This window comes from Nomascus leucogenys, unplaced genomic scaffold, assembly GCF_006542625.1.
Source record: "Nomascus leucogenys isolate Asia unplaced genomic scaffold, Asia_NLE_v1 000685F_117583_qpd_obj, whole genome shotgun sequence".
NCBI classification, from domain to species: Eukaryota; Metazoa; Chordata; class Mammalia; order Primates; family Hylobatidae; genus Nomascus; species Nomascus leucogenys.
Genome location: NW_022095853.1, coordinates 57,522 through 78,987, shown reverse-complemented (window position 1 = coordinate 78,987; position 21,466 = coordinate 57,522). Strand labels below are relative to the sequence as shown.

The window sequence follows — 21,466 nt, the reverse complement described above, 5'->3', positions numbered from 1 at the left end:
CCCAGAGTGCTGGGATTCACAGGTGTGAGCCGCTGCATCTGGCAGCATTGTTTTTGCTGCATGATTGCGGTTCCCTTGACTCTGGCACCTTAGGTAAATACTGTTTCCAGAATCAAATTCTATCTTTTGTTCTAAGGCTCAGATAAGCAATAAATGACATCTGTGTAGCATTTTATAGACTACAAAGCACTTTTATCTTGAGACATAGCATTTACCTTAATATTTTGTGTACAGGTGTATGATTTTGGGAAAGAACCTGATTGAAATCCTGGGCCTCTTCTCTATCATATTTTTATGTAGAAATGAGACAGGAAGGGACAGGCTTGGCAAAGTAAGAGAGTGAAGAAAACCTAGAATAGGTTTTCCAGCCATCGGCTTTCCTCGTAGTAGAAATGTCCATTTCTCCAGGGTGTTCTTGGCGGCAACAGTTCCTATCTTGGAAACTCCCCTTTCCACATTATAATGAGTATGTCATTCAATACTTCTAACCCTTTGCCTGTTTGGTGCCCTCCTTCCCCAGGAGAATGCCCACTTCAGCATCTCAGAGTCCTTAATTGCTGCCATCGAGCTAATGAAGTGCAACATGATGAGCCAGTGCCTAGAGGAGGAGGGCGTGGAAGAGGAAGACAGTGACAGAGAGATCCAGGAGCTGAAGCAGAAGATCCGCCTTCGGCGCCAGCAAATCCGCACCAAGAACCTGCTCCCCATGTACCAGGAGGCTGAGCACGGAAGTCAGTGGAGCCTGTGGACACTTCTGTTCCCACATTTTCCCAGCTTCAGCATAAGGCCTGGTGCCCAAACCAGTGGTTCCTCTGCTGTCAGAAAGATATTTCTATGTAGTCCTACTTTTTTTCTACCATACTAGGAATACTCATCCTAGAGTCTCTCCGTTTCCCACATCAGAAATACCTGCCTTCCAGGCCAGGCAGAGTGGCTCACGCCTGGAATCCCAGCACTTTGGGAGGCTGAGGCGGGTGGATCACTTGAGGCCAGGAGTTCGAGACCTGCCTGGCCAACATGGTGAAACCCCAGCTCTAAATATATATATGTATATGTATAAATAAAGGAATAGCTCCCTTCCAAAATAGCTTTCTGATATGAGGAGACCTAAGAACACTCCTCCCAGATTTGCTTCCCAGATAGTAGTACCTTCTATTTACTTGAAACTTTCTAAAGGGAAAGTTTCCATTTCTCTCTGTTGAGGTCATATCAGGTCCCTTTTATTGTGACACTGGAAGGACAAGAAGATCTCTTTCTGCCCTGTTTATTCATTTTTGTTTTTAAACATAACAGGCTTTCGGGTCACCTCCAGCAGCTCCCAGTTCAGCTCACGTGATTCGGCACAGCTCTCTGACTCTGGCTCTGCTGATGAGGTTGATGAATTTGAAATCCAAGGTAAGAAGTGACACTTTGTTACAAGGGAACTTTTATTCCGTTTCTTTCCATTTAGAATGATAAGCTGCAAAGTGTTTCTGAAGTAGAAGATCTTCATTATGGATTGTTGTTAGCTATTGTAAGGGACAGCCTTCTGCTAAAAACAAAACCCCTTCACAGTGTCAGTAGGGAAGAACACTGGAAGCAGGTGTTCCAGGTGGAGTGGCTGCTCGTTGATGTCACCCTGACGCGTCCTCCTCAGTGGTGTCTTTCTTTTGGGTTCCCACTCTGACCCCTCCTTTCAGCTTGTAGGGCTGGTCCATACCACTTGAAATTAGAATCCTATTCTCTTGGGTTCCATAACACAGCTGAAATTGTTTCAGAGTGTTCAAAAGAGAAAAGGACAAAAAGAATCATTGGGGGCAGGGGGACAAAAAGGAAAAAAATCAGGTTTACAAAGTAGAGCTTGAATTTCTGCCCTTGCGGTCGGTGCTCACTGCTCAGCACAGTCACAGACTGTTGGTGGTGGTGGTGGTGGTGGTGGTGGTGGTGGAAGTATCAGCATAGAGGAACAGTGGGGTCCAGTCTGGGGAGGAGTTGTGTTAAATCAGGTTAATGTCCCATTCCTGCAAATCACAGATTTCTTCAAGTTGCCATCAGCAAAACAAACACACAAACAAAAAAACAGTTCAGGGACAAACGCTCTTCCTTCATGGGTGAAACCAAGAGTAGTTTCCTTACTGAAGTGAATGGTATCTATAATTCTCTGTTACAACATTATGTATGTAGACAGAGGTGAACTGTATCTATAATTCTCCATTATAACATAATGTGATGACAGACAGATCTTGTGTTACGAGAGGCTTTGATTTCCTGTTTACACAATCTGGAGAACCCATTCGCCTACACAGGCCTCCAGATGGAGGAACCACACGTTTCTTCCCATTCAGAAACTCCGTTTTTTCACACATTTTCCAGTATTCAGGAAGTCTTCCTTCTATGTTCTCCTTAATGTCTCTGATTTCTGTGTATGACAACAATAGATAGTCATTTAAAACTCCTGTTGTTCGTTTGTTTGGTTGGTTGTTTGTATGTGATTCTCCAACTCCTCTCCAATTCTCCATCAACTGGGTGACTTACAATTTAGCTCTGACACTAACTACCTGGAGTTAGCACGGATCCTGCAGCTACGGTCCTGTGAGAATTACTTCCGCTTCAGATGCCAGACACAGGTCACCAAGCTACCTGCCCTTCTGCTTGTAGGCTGACTACAAATTCAGAGATTCCCATGACCCCCTGCCCCCAGGTGGGATAATTTGCTTGAATGATGCCCAGAACTTGGGAAAGCTTACGATTGTAGCCTGTTGTAAAGGGTCCAAATGAGCAGCCACATGAAGAAGTACACGGGGACTAAGGAAGAGATCACGAGCACAGGAGCTCCTCCTGCCCCCTTGGTGTCTGGGGGCACCACCCTTCCAGGTGCATCGATGTGTTCGCCAACCAGGAAGCCTGGACATCTTTGTTCAAGTTTTTATTGAAGTTTCACTATATAGGCACCATTGATCAAGTCATCGGCCACTGGTGACTGGGCTCAGTCTTCAATCCCTCTCCCCTCCCTGGAGGTGATGGGGGAGTAAAAGCTCCAACCCTCTAATGATGTGGTTGGTTCTTTTGATAGCCCCCAATTGTGAAGCTGTCTATCTAGGGGCCTGCCAGGAGTCTCCTCATTAGCATAAACTCAGGTATGACTGAAAGGGGCATCTTTTGAATAATTTCTTGAATGATTCAAGAAATTCCAAGAATTTTAGGAATTCTCACCAGGAACTGGAGACAAAGACAAAATATCTATTTTCTGTTATACCATAGTCTGTGATTGACTTCATCTCCTAATTAAAAAAAAGAAAGAGGGTCTGACCTCGCTCCCAGCATCAGCAGTCAGAATTTCAGGAGGAGAATAATGAGGTAAATTCAGATCCGTCCACTTGACTACCACATGTTTCCTGCAGCAAAGCAGGGATCCGGGAAACTGCGCAGTCTGTAAGGAGCCTGCGGAGAGAGAGGCCCAAAGCACACTCCTGTTAGAAACGGTTGCTGCGGTTGTGGGCCCTGAGGAGATGTTCAATCAGCTAATTCTCTAGTCGATTCAGAACAGAAATCCTTAAAGGAAAAGACCTTAGGCCGGGGTTTTCCAACCCTTGGGCCAGATCATTCTTTGCTGTGAGGGATTGGGCTGTGGACTGTAAGATGTTTAGCATCATTCCTAGCCTCTACCTACTAGATGCCAGTGGTAACCCCTCCCCAGTATCGAGACAATCAGAAATGCCTCTGTCAGTGCCATAATCACCCGTGGCTGAGAACCACTGCCGTGGGAGATCCTCGAGGCTGGGCTTGGCGTAGGAAGTAGCAGTGACTCTCCTCCAAGCTAGAGTGAGCACCTACCCAAGGATGCAAGTTCCTAAACGCCATTCGGGAGCAAATGGCAAGTTTTGATTCCAGGAACATACGGTATAGAATACTAGTTTATTTCCTGCTGGAATACTAAGGGCCCCCTTTTATTATCATTATTACACAGATGGTAGCGAAGGATCTAACCTGACTCACATATCAAAGAACGGACTGTCAGTGTCACTGGCCTCGATGTTCTCAGGTAGCCTACCTTGCAAGCGTGGATGTGCTTGTAGATGCATGTGTGAGAATGTTGCACCAGCTTTCGTATATACTTAATCATGTGGTAACTGTCAAGGTTACGAGGACTGTAGGGGCTGGAGAACTAGTTGGAAGAAACTGGAGCTAAGCCAGAACCACAAGCCAGGAACAATTCAGATATTCACCGATTCTGCCTCATGTGACCCCAGCAATCTTCCTCATCAAGTTTGTCCTTGGTGATCCTTCCCTACGGTGATAAATTTAGATTTAGTGGCCATTGTGACTGATGGAGCTAGTGGACAGTTTAGAAAGGAACAGTTAGATGAAGAATTTTAGTTCAAACATATACCTAAGCTCCTGCCACACATTTAGACAGCAGAAGTAGGTAGAATGGTATGAAGCTTACTGTCTCTTTAGAACTTTGAATTTGCAGAGTCAACTTTTAGAAAGCCATCTCTTCTGGGTACTTTGTGTACAAGTAGGATTTACTGCTATAGATGTTTGTTCTTGCTTTGTGATCCGAACAAGTAGGTTTCCTGTAGGTGAGGTTAATTGAAAGAAAGTAGCAGTTTTCTACTCAGAATGGCTTTAAAACACAAAAACAACAACAAAACTCAGGACTTTTGTATTTTTTTTGAGACGGAGTTTCACTCTTTTTGCCCAGGCTGGAGTGCAATGGCGCAATCTCGGCTCACCGCAACCTCTGCCTTCCGGTTTCAAGCAATTCTCCTGCCTCAGCCTCCCAAGTAGCTGGGACTACAGGCAGCTGCCACCACACCCAGCTAATTTTTGTATTTTTAGTAAAGACAGGGTTTCACCATGTTGGCCAGGCTGGTCTCAAACTCGTGACCTCGTCATCTGCCCGCCTCGGCCTCCCAACGTGCTGGAATTACAGGAGTGAGCCACCACGCCAGGCCCAGAGCTTTTTATTAAAACTGTTAATATTGTTGGGCATTAGAATTTGAAATAATTATGTAAGATTAGATCAAGATTTAGAGAAATAAAGACAAATATTACAGGAGCTGCCGTGTTCTCACTCATATGTGGGAGCTAAAAAAGTTGATCTCATGGAGGTAGAGAAGAGAGTGATAGTTACAGAGGCTGGGGAGGACGTGGGTTGGGGCGTAAAGAGAGGTTGGTTAGTGGGTTCAACCATACAGTCAGAAGGGATGAGTTCTAGTGTTCAGTAGCACAGTAGCGTGGCTGTAGTTGACATATTGTGTATTTCAAAATTGCTAGAAGAGATTCGAAGTATTCCCAACACAGAGAAATGATAACTGTTCGATCAATGGATATTCTAAATACCCTGATTTGACCATTACACATTGCATGCATATATCAAAATATCACATGTCCCCTGTCAATATGTACAAATATTATGGTATCAACTTAATTTTTTTAAGATGAGAGAAATAAAAGTAATTAGATTCTTTTTTTTCCTACTCCTGAACGTCCGTCATTGATTCTAACATGAGTCTTCCCTGCCTGAGGAGGAGTTGTCCCGACTCCCTTTCTAACTGGTTTCCGGTGTGTTTAGTCCCAGCCCTTTATGTGTTGAGTGTCAGCCGCTTCTCCCTCAGAGCACATGCAATCTGCTCTCACCACCAGGCAGGCCTTGATTTGGTCTTTCTAGCATGCTTCCTTTCCCCATTTGGGGGCTTTAAAATTTTTATACACATGACAGGTTTTACACTAAGAATGTGAAATGTTTTTCGATTAGAAAGCTGCTTTTTAGGCTGGGCGTAGTGACTGTTTATGTCGGTAATCCCAGCATGCTGGGAGGCTTGAGGTAGGAGGATTTCTTGAGGCCAAGAGTTGGAGACCAGCCTGGGAAACATAGTGAGACCCCATCTCTGCAAAAACATATTTTAGAATTAGCTGTGTGTGGTGGTGCGTGCCTGTAATCCCAGCACTCTGGAGGCTGAGGTGGGAGGATTGCTTGATCTGGGGAGGTCGAGGCTACAGTGAGCCATGATCATGCCACTGCACTTCATCCTGGGTGACAGAGCAAGACCCTGTCTCAAAAAAAAAAAAAAAAAGAATTCACCCACTTCAAGTGTATGGCTCAACGGTTTTTGGTACCAAGTTGTGCAGCCATCACCGTAATCCAGCCTGAAAACATTGTCACCGCCCCAGTAGTATCCCTTGTGTCAGTTTACGGTGAATTCCTGTCTCCACCCCCAGCCCCACTCAGCTGCTCGTCTTTCTGTCTCTGTAGATTTGCCTTTTCTGGACACTTCGTATAAATGGAATTATCCAATATGTGATGCGTCATCTTTTGTGTCTTTCACGTCATCTACTTCTGCTGATGGTGTCTGCCAAGTTGGTTTGATATCTTTCATAAGCTCCCAATCTCAGACAGTCTTTTCAACTTCTTTGGATTTAGAGTTCTGTTGTTATTTTTTTTTCCCCATCTCCATCTTCTTCTATTATAGCTGCATCAATTTTTCTTTATCTTCCTCTGTGGATTCTTCCTGAATTTTCATCTTCTGCATAGATGTATCTAGTCAGGGTCCGATCAGGAGACAGAAACTACACAGTAAATTGAATAGGGAAAGTTTAATATAAAGAATTATTTCTACTATAATGTGGGAATCACGGAATGGGAAACTGGCTCATGAGGAGTAAAGAAGACTCTCAAGAGTGCACAGGAGAAGCCGCACGTGGTGGCTCACGCCTGTCATCCCAGAACTTTGGGAGGCCAAGGCGGGCGGATCACCTGAGGTCAGGAGTTTGAGACCAGCCGTGGCTCACGCCTGTCATCCCGGAACTTTGGGAGGCCGAGGTGGGCGGATCACCTGAGGTCAGGAGTTTGAGACCAGCCGTGGCTCACGCCTGTCATCCCGGAACTTTGGGAGGCCGAGGTGGGCGGATCACCTGAGGTCAGGAGTTTGAGAACAGCCTGGCCAACATGGTGAAACCCTGTCTCTGCTAAAAATACAAAAATTAGTCGGGTGTGGTGGCATGGACCTGTAATCCCAGCCACTCTGGAGGCTTAGGCAGGAGAATTGCTTGAACCTGGGAGGTAGAGGTTGCAATGAGCCGAGATCATGCCACTGCACTCCAGCCTGGGTGGCAAGAGTGAAACTTCGTCTCAAAAAAAAAAAAAAGGTGCACAGGAGGAGCAGATAGAGGAGCAGTCACTATCCCTGGGGCCGAGATGGAGCATCTGGGGTAGGAATAAATGTAAAGGAGTGATACATCCCCAAGGCTGAGATCCAGACATCCTGGCTTGCTGGATGGTGGGGTTCCCTGAAACACAGAGCTGCCCTGAGATGGTGCCAGGGGACGCTCTCCACGGGGAGGTGGCATGCCAACAGCTGTCACTGGGAAACTGTTCTCTGGGGTGCTGAGGGAGGATGCCCATGGGAGGTGCTATCTCAGAACCCAAGGGTACTGGTGAAAGCCCTCTGTGGGAAGGTGGTAGGCCAGTGGCACTCACTGTAAAGCTCTCCAGGGAAGCTCTCCCGGCAGGTGCCAAGGGAGCCGTTTATGAGGGCATCACTCGTGGCACTCTGCTGCAAAGCTGCCCAAGGTGTGCTTCCCCCGGAGTCAGCCTAGAGGAGCACCCAGAACCAGCCAGAGAAACCCCTTCTGCCTCCAGCACCCCTCCAGTGTCCTGTACTGCAAAACTTCACGTCATGCCAGCTGGCAAAGGAGAAATGTTTCTGTGTCCAGCTCCATTATTGCAGAGCAGGCAAAAACAAGGGCAGATTTGGAGTTGAAAGACAATAAATTGATAGCTGGCATAGTAGATAAAAAGGAACGTTCATGAGCTATACTTTCTGACAAGTTTCAAAATTATATCCAATTCAAGGTCAAGGTAATCAGTTCCTTCTCCCCCATCCCTTTTTTAATTACTTTTTTTCTCTTTATAAAACAAGAGTACTTCGGGTTCTCTGTTTTGAAGTGTTTCCTTTTGAGTCAGCAATTACAGAAAATTTGTTGAAGTTGGATTCCCGGATACGCTGGGTATCACCTTATCTTCTAGAAAGAAAGCAGGAAGGAAACCAGCATCAAACTGGCCAGTACATTCTGAAGTTGACTCTTCTTGTGACTCACTTACTTTGTTTAAAAATTTGCTAAGGTACCAAGGTTTTAACCAGCTCTTCTCTGATCGTTCAATATCAGTGTCTGGACACGCCGCAAATTCTTCTCCTTATAACTTGTCATTGTTTTTGTTGTTATTTGTTTTTATATTTTTAAACTTTTTTCAGTCAGTAATAATGGCCTTATTCTGTGAAGTTGGTGCAAAAAGTAATGGCAAAAACTGCGATGACTCAACCTAATATCTGATGCATCAGAAGCACCTGAAATCAGTTCTCTTGCAAAACAATACTTGTTTTTGTACAAAAAAATCAATAAAAAGTTTCAGAATTATGTTCAATTCCACTTGGACGCCGAGTGTCTCGGACCTCCTTAAGTGCTCTCACTTGGGACACATTGAATCCATCCAGATGGGCAGCTCCCCGTCTCTTCATTCCTCAGTTCTCTGGCTTAGACCTTGGTCTGCTTTTATCCAGATCTTCAGTGGGGCTTCACCCGCATCAACTTAGTGGTCTGCTTGAACTGACCAGAGAGTGGTGAGGCTGCAGCGCAGGCCCAGGACCCACAGCACTGCGTGGTGTCACGGCCCCTTTGATGAGTGTGCTTCTCCCCTGCACGCCGGGGTCAGAGCCTTGCCTCCAAAGCTGGGCGGCCCCTCCCGACTCTTGGACGTATTCGTGATTGCCTGGGAAGCCCCTGCATGGACCTCCGACCTCACTTTACCTCTAGTAAAAGGAAGAAACATGTTACAGTGTGACTCAGTTGTATTTTCTAAAGAGAGAATGACTTTTTCTCTCAAAGAAAAAAAAAGGTTTCTTCTCTGTGAGGATAAAGAACTGCTAAATAGTTTTATGAAGGCAATGGTTTCCTTAGAAACCATGAATTACCACCTGCCTGTTCTTTCTGGCATGTAGTATTTTCTTTAATAGCCTGGCACTAAAATAAGAAAATTGGTTAGCTCCTTATTCAGGGATAGCTAAGATTTTTTTTTCTTTTGTGTTACTCCCAAACAGGATGGAATTTGAAATAGCTGTTAATTGCTTTTAGCCAATTAATCATTTATTTAGAAAATGTTTTCTGAAAACCTTTATGTACAAAGCACTCTGAGGGCTCCTAGCGCAAGGCAAGACTTAGGTACAACCCAAGGCAGTGTAAGTGTTACCCAAATAAATGTCGCAAACCAAACATTCTATGAAGGTCTGGCCTACTGTTGCCTCTACTGTTTTTCTTTTCTCTACCAGCACTAACTAGCTAGAAATAAGACAACTAGCAGTGCACTGGGATCTGGATTTTGGTGGCACAGATTCCGCCAGAAAACATGGTATACTTGAACATCTTTGTTGTTAAATAGGCTGTGTTAATTACCAGCAAAAATGTGTTGATTTCTTGTCCTGTGCTTAGAGAACATATGAAAACCAACAGATTTTACTTCTGTTATCTTACTCATATATGTAGCTTTGAAGACGTAAGTTTGTCAACAATGTTATTTGAGTATATGCTTGTATATGAGCCCTGTGTTAAGTATTTTAGAGCCAAGGGAAGAATAAGACACAATCTTATTTCCTATTAGGGTGATTTTATAATCTAGTTGTCCAGACAAAAATCTGCATACAGAGGAAACATGAGGAACAGTAGAGCTGCTCACAGCCCAGTGCACAGAGATGCCGTACAGGATTCGTGTCCTCCTGAGTGCTCATGGTAGATTGGTCGTTGTGTAGGCTTAATTAGGAAAGAAAGGTCTTTTTCACTGGGCAGCGAAGGACGTGAGAGAGAGTATTTATCAGAACAGTCTTGTTTTCATGACCTGGATAGGCTGTGTCTGCCTGGCTTGAACGTAACTGCTGTATTTCACATTCCCTCCATCAAAAGTATTTGGGGAGATGAGGTCTCTGGAGGTTCAGGCATATCGTTATTAGAAATCTTCTTCTAAATCCTTTGTCAGAAATAGGTTATGGAAAGTCTGCCACAGTTTCCTGTATGATTAGCCTCAGAGATCATGTTGACCATCTTTGTCAAAACGTGTTGGTAACCAGGCATCTCCAGAGAGCTGCAAAGCTGTAGAGAAGTTCCTTTTCCTCCATGAAGCTTTTCTAAGGATATAGAAGACTTCTAACATTCAGGGGCAAAATGGCAACAGTGATGATATGTTAGAGGCAAAATTGCAAACACTTCTAACATTCAGGGTAATGGCAACAGTGGTGGAATATTAGAAGCAAAGTTCCAATTTCACATACATTTCATGAGAACCTCTATGATCCCAGTTATGTGTTAGGCACTAAATGTTATATATATATATATGCACCAGACAGAGTTACTGCCTAAGGGAGCTTACCATTTGAGAAAGGTTAAGATGTGGAGAACGAGGGAGAGATTTGAGTCCTTTGTTTTGTGTTTGTGCATATGAGGGGTTGTGTCCCTGTGTGCCTTAGGATGCTTGTCTTCTCATTCACTGTTTTGCACCAAAGCTGAGTTTGTCTTTCTGCCTGAGTTTGTAACACTTTGACCTTTTCAGTGCTATGCATAATGTTACTAATTCAGCCTGGTTTTGACTTGGATAGAGGCAAATTATAACTTGTTTAGAGCTTCACCTGCTCCTTTCTCCTGCATAGAGTGTGGCACCTGGCTGTAACCCTGAGAGCTTAGCTGGGAGCACCTTGTAATAGATTCCAGGTTCCCTTACCCACCCCCTTTCCATTGCGCTCCCCTTATCTCTGGTTTCCATGTAGATGCTGACATCAGAAGGAACACAGCCTCAAGCAGCAAATCCTTTGTTTCCTCCCAGTCCTTGTGAGTACTTTTTTTTTTTTTTTTTTTTTTTTTTTTAAAAAGGAAAGAACACTTTAGGATATGTAGAGAAACAAACCCAGTTCTTGGCGTATGGCTGGGCAAAGCCATCCAGATGTAAGAGGAGGCGAGGTTAAAGGGAGGGGCTTGCGATGGTGCCGAGCCCACGGGAAGAAGTGGAGGCAAAGCTGGAAGTGAGTTATTCCTTCTCTGCTGACTCTCATCATAACCAGAGGCCCCAGAAGGTCTCAAAAGAGAGCAGTGATGATGGTTTTTGGTTATGAAATCAAATTGAACAGATTCCACATCATAGACCCAACCAGGGGAAACAGTAGCTCATTTGGGAGGAAAAATCGCTTTTTAGTCCACAAAGCAATTTTACTCAGTTTGTTTTGTAAGCAGGCATTATAATCTCCATTTTGCTGTTAGAGGAGCTGAAGTTCAGAGAAAGGAAGTGACAGAGTCCTTCATTAGCAGTGCCGTCTGGTGGCAGGAAGTGGGGCTTGAACCGAAGTCTTAGGACCGTGAGACTGGTGGACTTTCACTGTCCCATGTGTGAGGGTGATGAGCAGGCCGGGGTGCTGCGGGTGTTCTTCCAGCCCAGAAGTTGCTGCGTGGGGGATGAGATCATGAAGGGAAGCCTCCCGTCTGCCCATCCTTTCCCTGTGTTCAGCCGTCCTTGATTCTCCCCTTTCCAGCTCCCACTGCTTCCTGCACTCCACATCTGCTGAGGCGGTGGCCATGGGGCTCCTGAAGCAGTTTGAGGGGATGCAGCTTCCAGCCGCCTCGGAGCTGGAGTGGCTTGTCCCGGAGCATGACGCCCCTCAGAAGGTGGGTCCTTAGCTCTTCTTCCTACGCAGGGGCCGTCGTGAGCCTCTGTCACCTTGTTTTCCTTCGTCACACGTCCCTAGTCTGGAATGAGCCTGTGTGTTCCCCCCCTTACTCATGGAAGCCATTCATTACAATGTGTCAGGTGATAAGTGAACGAGCGAATGCTTGCTCGCCTTGTCAGAGCAGAGATGACGGCGCCTCGCAGTCCTTATTCACATGGCCGCTCGTCAGACTCAGTCACGTTTGGTGTGTGGCCACCTCGGAGACACTACACAAAAGTGAATCGTGTGGATTCTTTGCTCTGCAGTCGTCTTTAAGGCATGAAACACGCTGGCACAGCAAGGGTCCTGGCATGGGTGCAGCGACAGCATGAGCCGTGGGCCACTGCCCTGGTAGGCTGTTTCTGTTTGCTTCTTGGGACCCACAGCCCTCACTTCCAGTACCTTGGCACCTCCTGGTTGTTTCTGAGGACCAAGGTTCCCTGAAGCCCTTATCCTGTGACGTTCCTGAAATGTCTTTCACTCATTATGCTCTGTCATGGCCAAAAGGGTCCTGCATTTGTGTTTCCCAAGCCCGTCCGTGTGAGTTTACCCCAACTGTGTTTTTCTGTTGCCCATCCCTGACTCACTGCCCATCTCAACAGATGACAGGCAGCCCGCTGACATGAGCTTACCGCAACTGTGCCTTTCTCCTGCAGCTCCTGCCCATCCCTGACTCACTGCCCATCTCACCGGATGACGGGCAGCACGCTGACATCTACAAGCTGCGGATTCGTGTTCGTGGCAACTTGGAGTGGGCACCCCCCCGGCCTCAGATAATTTTTAATGTTCATCCAGCCCCAACGTGAGTGGCCAGTGTCTGTGCCCTTTGCAGCATAGATCCGTCCTCTTTGGGTTGTCAGGGTTTTCGTCTCACTCACTTGTCCCTGCCTCCAGCCGTCCTTCCTACACGGTTCTCTTCACATAAAGGCAGAGGAGGAGCGTTGTCCATTTGGTTCTTCGTTTCTTACTCGTAATTCCTGGAGCTGATTGGAAATGAGGCGGGTTTTGTTTTGCTGGCATTCCCCACCTGTCGCCTTCCTCCCAGTAGTTTTGTGGGCTTGCTGGTTTTTCTTCTCTTTCTAAGATGGATGGATGCTTTTCTCTCCTATCATTCTCTCTCCTTTACCACGTCTCATTCCTCACATTTGTACAGAATGTGTGGTTCATTACTGGGCAGAGTCACTGCCTAGACCTAAATCCTATATGGAGTTAGCTCTCCCAATAGGTTCATTTTTGTCCAACTAAAACACAGGTGAATTCCCCTCTCTTCCAATACTTAACTGGAGCTGTAAGTGTGTGTGCTCAGTCCTTCACAATTCCAAGGCCTCACGCAGCTGCTCTATGCCAATGCCCTGTCCTTACCCTTCCTCAGGAGGAAAATTGCTGTGGCCAAGCAGAATTACCGCTGTGCAGGATGTGGCATCCGGACTGACCCTGGTGAGTGCCTTCCCTTCCCACCATGCTGCCTCCAGACGTTCTGTACCCTCCCCCACACATAGGGAGAGGTGGCGTGTCAAAGGCGGTAACAGGAGGTGGCGTGGCAGAAGTAGGGAAGGGGAAAGACAGGTTCGTAGTAGGCAAGAGTGCTGGCAATCAGAGGGAAATGATTTCTGGGAGCACATGGCCAGGACTGCATACTGTGGAAAGTTGGGTAGTTCCAGCTAGCTGGTAAGGCTGGATCTTACTGTCTCTGGCTGCTTTTATTTCCTCAGGGCCTCCAAGGTAGGACGTGACTCCAGGCTCCACTGTGTGGATTTCTGCAAGCTTTGGGGAACTCAGACAGAGATTGCTGGAGGCCATTGGCTGTCCCTCTCTGCCCTTTCAAGGGAACAGCAGAGCCACCTTCCCAGCTTGTAGATGGGAAACTTACATCTGGCTTTCTGGCTTTCCGGTTTTTCCAGATTATATCAAGCGACTGCGGTACTGTGAGTACCTGGGCAAGTACTTCTGCCAGTGCTGCCACGAGAATGCCCAGATGGCCATCCCCAGCCGGGTTCTGCGCAAGTGGGACTTCAGCAAGTACTACGTCAGCAATTTCTCCAAGGACCTGCTCATTAAGATATGGAATGATCCTCTCTTCAACGTGCAGGACATCAACAGTGCCCTCTATAGGAAGGTCAAGCTGCTCAATCAAGTCCGGGTAAGACCTCGGAAAAGGCCACGTTAGAGTCTTGCCCTTCTCCTCCCCTCGTCTCCTCCCCTCGTCTCCTCCCCCGTCCCCTCCCCTCGTCCCTCCCCCATCCCTTCCCCTCGTCTGTGGGCGGCAAGCCACCCAGGCGCCGAGGCAAGAGACTGAGGACACGAGCTGTTCCAGTATAATAAAATATAAAACAGGAATAGTCATACCAGATATAGATCTTAGATATGATTATATATGAATCATTAGTTGGTAGTAATTACTCTTTATCCTAATAATAATCCCTGCTCTATAATCATAACCTAGGAAAAACCAGGCCATACAGAGATAGGAGCTGAGGGGACATAGTGAGGTGTGACCAGAAGACAGGAGTGCGAGCCTTCTGTTATGCCTGGACAGGGCCACCAGAGGGCTCCTTGGTCTAGCGGTGACGCCAGCATCTGGGAAGATGCCCGTTGCCAGGCGGACCGGACCGTGGTCTAGCAGTAGCAAAAGGTGTCAAGGAACAACACCCGCTACTTAGCAGACCGGGAAAGGGAGTCTCCTTTTCCCCGGGGAGTTTAGAGAAGACTCTGCTCCTCCACCTCTTGTAGAGGGCCTGACAACAGTCAGGCTTTCCCGCAGTTATCCGGAGGCCTAACCGTCTCCCTGTGATGCTGTGCTACAGTGGTCACGCTCTTAGTCCACCTTCATGTTCCATCCTGTACACCTGGCCCTGCCTTCTAGATAGCAGTAGTAAATTAGTGAAAGTACTAATAGTCTCTGATATGTAGAAATAATGGCGTAAGCTGTCTCTTTGTCTTCTCTCTCTCTGCCTCGGCTGCCAGGCAGGGAAGGGCCCCCTGTCCAGTGGACACATGACCCACGTGACCTTACCTATCATTGGAGAAGACTCACATTCTTTACCCTGCCCCTTTTGCTTTGTATACAATAAACAACAGCGAAGCCAGACATTCGGGGCCACTAACGGTCTCCGCGCATTGGTGGTAGTGGTCCCCCGGGCCCAGCTGCCTTTTCTTTTATCTCTTTGTCTTGTGTCTTTATTTCTACACTCTCTCATTGCCGCACACAGGGAGAGACCCACCAACCCTGTGGGGCTGGTCCCTACACTCGTCCCTCCCCCGTCTCCTCCCCCGCCACCGCCCGGTCCCCTCCTCATGTCCCCTCCCCCATCCCCTCCCCGCATCCCTGCCCCGTCTCCTCGCCCGCCGTCCCCTCCTCTTGTCCCCTTCCCCCATCCCCTCCCCTCATCTCCTCCCCTTTTCCCCTCCCTTGGTTGTATAGGGCTTCCCACAATTACCACACTTCTTTTTATCGCAGTGTCAAAGCTGTAACCGTCTCTCCATTCATGCCCTCACTATGTACTTCCTTAATCTCTTCCCATTTCCCAGGTTATCTGTCTAGTTGGAGCCTCAAACGTGGCAATGACAGCTAGGAAGCTGTAGATAGCACTCGAGGGCAAAAGCAGAATTTCTTCCTTCACTGAAAACATTAATGAATGAGGAATCGGGTATCGAGTGAGAAATTGGAGCTGAAAACATTAGTGAATGAATGAGGAATCGGGTATCAAGTGAGAAATTGGAGCTGAAAACATTAGTGAATGAATGAGGAATCGGGTATCAAGTGAGAAATTGGAGCTGAAAACATTAGTGAATGAATGAGGAATCGGGTATCAAGTGAGAAATTGGAGCTGAAAACATTAGTGAATGAATGAGGAATCGGGTATCAAGTGAGAAATTGGAACTGAATAAGTTAGTGAATGAATGAGGAATCGGATATCAAATGAGAAATTGGAATTTCGGAGCACTCCTCTGCCCAGACTGCTTATGTGACTCGGGCAGACAGACCTGGCGGAGGGGCCTTCCCTGACTAGAGGGCACTCTGAAGCCAGTTGTCAGAGCGAGTTAGAGCGAGTTAGAGCATAGGATAGTCTGAAGCCGGTTGTCAGTTAGAGCATAGGACGATCTGAAGCCAGTTGTCCCATTAGAGCGTAGGACAGTCTGAAGCCAGTTGTCAGAGCGTAGGACAGCCTGAAGCCGGTTGTCAGTTAGAGCGTAGGACAGTCTGCTCTGGCTGCAGCATGCGAGGCTTCTAGACCCCCAGGGTTTAAAGGCCCTGGGCTTCCCACACTGGATTCCTCTTCTCACATCTTTCTCCCACTCCTGCCCCCACCTCTTTCTTTTCAGCTGCTGCGGGTCCAGCTGTGTCACATGAAGAACATGTTCAAGACCTGCCGACTGGCCAAGGAGTAAGTCCTGTGTGGAGCCAGAGCCCTCTGGCCACGTTGCTGTCTCCGAAAGGGACGCATCCCAGCGCTTGGCTCTTGTTATGTAACGAAGGAGAGTAGAGAGATTTTGCAGAAATGTGAAGCGGTAAACAAGAGGCCACGGCAGTAACTGTATCTGTGTCCTTCTCTCTGGAAGGGGATCTGTGGTCATTCCACCCAGGGCAGGCCACCGCTCTTCGCAGGCTGGGTCTCACGTGGACCACTCTGCAGGAGTCTATAAATAAGTCACTTCTGCCATCCAGACACCTACTAGTGTGGAACGGCTGGGGCGGCCTGGAACCCTGGGCTGGCTGATGGTTGCCCACCCTCATTACTTTCTGCAGTTTCTGGATAGGGATCCTTCTACTACGATGTGGCACACGGACTGTTCATTCCCTCCCCTGCCTCCTGTCACTCCCTGTAGGCTTCTGGATTCCTTTGACACAGTCCCCGGCCACCTGACAGAGGACCTCCACCTGTACTCACTGAATGACCTGACTGCGACCAGGAAGGGGGAGCTGGGGCCCCGGCTTGCTGAGCTCACCAGGGCAGGGGCTGCCCATGTGGAGAGATGCATGGTGAGAAAGTCTCACTGTAGCATGCAGCTGAGCCCTTGCTTTTAGGGATACAGGGAGCGAGGTGGACCTGGGGTTCTTGCCACTTAGCTGGAGGAAGTTGAAATGGCCAATCAGCACTGGGAGAGAAACTGGAAAGGGCTGCTGTTCCTTAGCCTGGAGAGCAGCCAAATCATCCCGATCTAAAAACCTCGAGTGAGGGGAGGAGCTGGTGCTCCTGTGGCCCTGGGTGGCTCTGGGCAAGACTGGGTAGACTTTCACTCAAGAATTGTTGGCCGGACGTGGTGACTCAGGCCTCTCATCCCAGCACTTCGGGAGGCCGAGGTGGGCGGGTCACCTGAGGTCAGGAGATCAAGACCAGCCTGACCAACATGATGAAACCCCATCTCTACTAAAATAGAGAAAGTAGCTGGGTGCGGTGGCGGGTGCCTATAATCCCAGCTACTCAGGAGGCTGAGGCAGGAGAATTGCTTGAACCTGGGAGGCGGAGGTTGCAGTGAGCCAAGATCACGCCACTGCACTCCAGCCTGAGCGACAAGAGTGGAAAAAAAAAAAGGCAGTTGTCATGATGTGAGAGGAGAACTCTGGACTGGAGTCTGGAGAGGGAGTCCACCCTCGGCCGTCGTTTGTTGTTCTCAGTCATTATGACCAAAATAAATACTTGTCCCCTCTGAGGCCTCAATTTTCTTGGCTCTAAGATGAAGAGAATAATTTACTTTCTTCTCAGTATTTCTGAGGGTTGATGAGGTAATTTGTCTGACAGCGTTTTGTGTACTTTATGTATTCCTCAAACGCACGTTGTTATTGTCGTCATCTACTCGACATGTTGAAAATGCAGAAATCACACTTTTAGAACTTCCTGTCTTAGCCTGTGCCCAGTTATGTTCCTGTGACAGTCCCAGAATTAGAGCTGGGCATAGGTAGGAAACCCTGTGTGTCTGGGAGGAACTGGAAATCCTTCACTACAACCTGACTCCAGGCTGGGAGCTGTATTTGAGGAACAGCCTTGTCTCCACATTTTATCTTAATTGGTTGTGGTTCCTATTCTGAAATAAAATCACGACCCAGATGGGACTGTCGGCTTAGGAAGCCCTTTGTGGTGCCATTTCCGCCTCCTCTCTTCATGGAGAACCACGCTGGGGGTCGGAGCTTCTCCAGCTGGTGCCTGTCTCATCTCTTGCCTAAAGCTTTGTCTAACGCTGCCCAGCCCTGGCCCTAGTTTAGCTTTCATGCTTCTGAGTCCAGCCCAGGCCTCCTCCCTGTGGGCAGCAGAACCCTGTAGACCACTCCCCTCCTCGGTGTTCACCCTCCCTTGCCAGTTCCTGATGTGCCACTCCTCATTTTGTCATCTGTGTTTTTCCTCCCCAGCTCTGCCAAGCCAAGGGCTTCATCTGTGAGTTCTGTCAGAATGAGGATGACATCATCTTTCCCTTTGAGCTCCAGAAGTGCCGGACCTGTGAAGGTGAGGGCAGGTGCAGGCATCAGGCAAGTGAGCCTGAACACAGGGCTCCTTGATTCCCCGGAGCCACCCCTGTTAGCAAGGGTTCGGTGCCACTCAGCACCTCGCAGGGCCTCCCCACGGGACACCACGCCTTGGTGGTGAGAAGGGGCTGTGGCAGCAACTGACCTCTAGCTGGAGATAATGCAAATTGTTTTCTTCTCTCTCCCACCTTCCCAACCTGAGTAGAGTGTAAAGCATGTTACCATAAAGCCTGCTTCAAGTCTGGAAGCTGTCCGCGCTGCGAGCGGCTGCAGGCCCGGCGGGAGGCACTGGCCAGGCAGAACCTGGAGTCTTACCTGTCGGACTACGAGGAGGAGCCCGCGGAAGCGCTGGCCCTGGAGGCTGCCGTCCTGGAGGCCACCTGAAGAAAGCACGTGAAGCCTCCCTCTGGGCCGGGGTCACACCTGTTGCAGAACTGAGCCACTCTTTGAAGGACTTGCCCCACCTGGGGCTTCTTTTTTTTTTTTTAATTATCATCATCTTTTTTTTTCTTTAGTGACTTGTCTGACGTCCGTGTGCAGTCAGCCGTCGGTAGGTTGATGGGTCCAGTCTGTGATGACAGATAATTTGTAAGCACCAGGTGTTTTCATCAGAACCGACGTGCGGGTCCTACAGTGAAGCTTCTAGTGCCTCTGTCAGTGGCAGAGACAGCAAGACCAAGTTCTTCCAGCATCTGTGGCCTTCTCCTCTAGGTTTCACCTGCGCGTCAGGTATCATTTCCAATTTTCCTTTGTTTCCGTTCTGGAGCTTCTGAGCCAGGCCTTTCTCAGCCACCTCTCCTCCTGCTGCTGAAACGGGGATGGCGTTTTCCCTCCCCTGTCCTGGACTGGGGTCAGACTGTGCCCCGAGGAGAAGCAGCAGAGAATGGGACTACGTCGTGGGCATTTTGTCCACTTCTTTGGGTATTTTGGGGGCCACAGAACAATCATGACTATCCTAGACTCCTCAGAGACCTCAGAGGCAGCCGTGAAGGTCCCTGTGTTGCTGGGATTTCCTGTTTGAAATATTTGAAGCATCGATGATGCCACAAGCTGACTTTCTTCGTCTACCCTGGTGAGCTTGAAGCAAAGAACAGAACTGATGCTCAGGCCAGGCTCATCTGTAGCCTTACGCCGCAAGCATACGTGAGGCGACAGCTCTGTCACTGAAGGAGCGCTTACTCAGAGGAGCTGTCGGCCCCCTCTTAGGTGTTAAGGTCTCTTTTAGTTAACCTGGCTTTTTGGTGCAGGTGTGATCTTTGAAGCTCAGGCAGGTCCCTGATGCCATCCTAAGGTGAGGACAGGAACCTCACCCACCATCTTCTTAGCGTGTCCCTGATGACTCTGTCCTCTGTTAGATGGTCACTGTGGTTCTGAGTAAAAGTGCAACCCAACTCCGTTCTCTCTCCCCTTCCTGCAGCAGAGCTGGGTCCTTCCCTGGTGGCTGAGTCTCTCTTGCCTTAGCTTCTTTGGTCAAAGTTGGAGAAAAGCTTCCTGCTATTAGTGCTGTTACAGAACTTGACAGTTTGTGGATGTGAGTGTGAATGTTCCTGTGTTCTTGGGATAACAAGAGCCTTTATGCTAATTATGCACTTAACTCTGTGTAGGCTGGTAATGTTTATCTGTTCATTTGATAATGCTGATTTTAGTGTGCTGCCCTCCTCCCGCCCATTAATGTGTGTGTTGGTGGTGAAGTCCTTCTGATAATGCTGATTTTGGTGTGCTGCCTCCCCCTGTTAATGTGTGTGTTGATGGTGAAGTCCTTCTGATAATGCTGATTTTGGTGTGCTGCCTCCCCCTGTTAATGTGTGTGTTGATGGCAAAGTCCTTTTGATAATGCTGATTTTGGTGTGCTGCCTCCCCCTATTAATGTATTTGTTGACAGTGAAGTCCTTTTGATAATGCTGATTTTGGTGTGCTGTCTCCCCCTATTGATGTATTTGTTGACAGTGAAGTCCTTTTGATAATGCTGATTTTGGTGTGCTGCCTCCCCCTATTAATGTATGTGTTGACAGTGAAGTCCTTTTGATAATGCTGATTTTGGTGTGCTGCCTCCCCCTATTAATGTATTTGTTGACAGTGAAGTCCTTTTGATAATGCTGATTTTGGTGTGTTGCCTCCCCCTGTTAATGTGTGTGTTGATGGTGAAGTCCCTGGGTGGGGCCATGTGTGTGTGTGTGATGTTCCTTAAGTTGATGCAGCTTCTAACCTCTGTGAAAACACTGGTCAGAGTGGCTTCTCCAAGAGCTGGCAGCTCTGTGAACTAAAGCCTGCATCATTTTTGTTCTGGGATTGAATTCTGCCCATGGGCCTGTCTTCCCATAGTTGCTTGCTGGTAGGAAAGAAATGGGCGTGGGCGCTGCGCCTGGAAGCTGAACAGAAAGTTGCCTGTGGTTGGTGGCAGCTGATGAGAGCTTGAGCTGGCGGTAAGAAGGAATCTCCCAGGAAGTGGGAGAGGCATTAAGGTGATGGCCAGGGCTGAGGCTCCACCAACACGAGAGGGAACATGTAGGAACTGGCCCCTGCCCTTGATTCCTCTGCCTCAAAGTTGGGATCTGAAAGCCACATAGGGCTAGAAGACCCTGAGGCTGTTCTCCCTTCTGTTCATAGTGAGACTCAAAAAGCCAAGTCCCAGAAGTTCTGCAGGGCTGTGACTAGAAGTGCCCAGGTCCTTCAGGGAGCTTTAAGAATGACCCCACAGAACTCAAGTTTCACTAGGGGTTAGGTCCCAGATTCAGACCCAGGGGCTTATAAAAATGGTGAGCTCTACTTCCAGTTTTGGTTTAAATTACACATCCAGGCCAGGCACGGTGGCTCACGCCTGTAATCCCAGCACTTTCAGAGGCCGAGGCGGGCGGATCATGAGGTCAGGAGATCGAGACCAGCCTGGCCAATGTGGTGAAACCCCGTCTCTTCCAAAAATACAAAAATTAGCCAGGCATGGTGGTACACGCCTGTAATCCCAGCTACTTGGGAGGCTGAGGCAGGAAAATCGCTTGAACCTGGGAGGCAGAGGTTGCAGTGAGCTGAGATTGCACCACTGCACTCCAGCCTGGGCGACAGAGCGAGACTCCGTCTCAAAACAAAAAACAAAAAGGTGACACATCCAGCTCTTTCTCCAGGTCGTTGCGCTGGAGAAGAGATGTGCTGTGTTGTCCTGCCCGTTTCACATCAGCATGGGATCAAAGGATGACAATGCTGACAGCTTCTGAAGCCAAACCCAACAGTCTCATAGGCTCCTCACTTGTCACTTACTTTTCTCCATCTCCCTCAACCGCACCCCATC

General features: G+C 48.1%; 1 protein-coding gene across 1 annotated transcript in view; it reads left to right on the top strand.

The window, feature by feature from the left end:
• LOC100598560 (rubicon autophagy regulator) overlaps positions 1-18,866 on the top strand; it is a 41,631-nt gene extending 22,765 nt beyond the window's left edge. The window contains 11 exon segments of the mRNA XM_030808575.1: positions 521-731; positions 1,294-1,395; positions 10,794-10,854; positions 11,550-11,682; positions 12,380-12,525; positions 13,096-13,160; positions 13,625-13,863; positions 16,047-16,108; positions 16,551-16,704; positions 18,070-18,163; positions 18,389-18,866. Coding sequence (XP_030664435.1) covers positions 521-731; positions 1,294-1,395; positions 10,794-10,854; positions 11,550-11,682; positions 12,380-12,525; positions 13,096-13,160; positions 13,625-13,863; positions 16,047-16,108; positions 16,551-16,704; positions 18,070-18,163; positions 18,389-18,567 — 1,446 coding nt within the window. The 3' untranslated portion in view covers positions 18,568-18,866.
• The last annotated feature ends 2,600 nt before the right edge of the window (positions 18,867-21,466 follow it).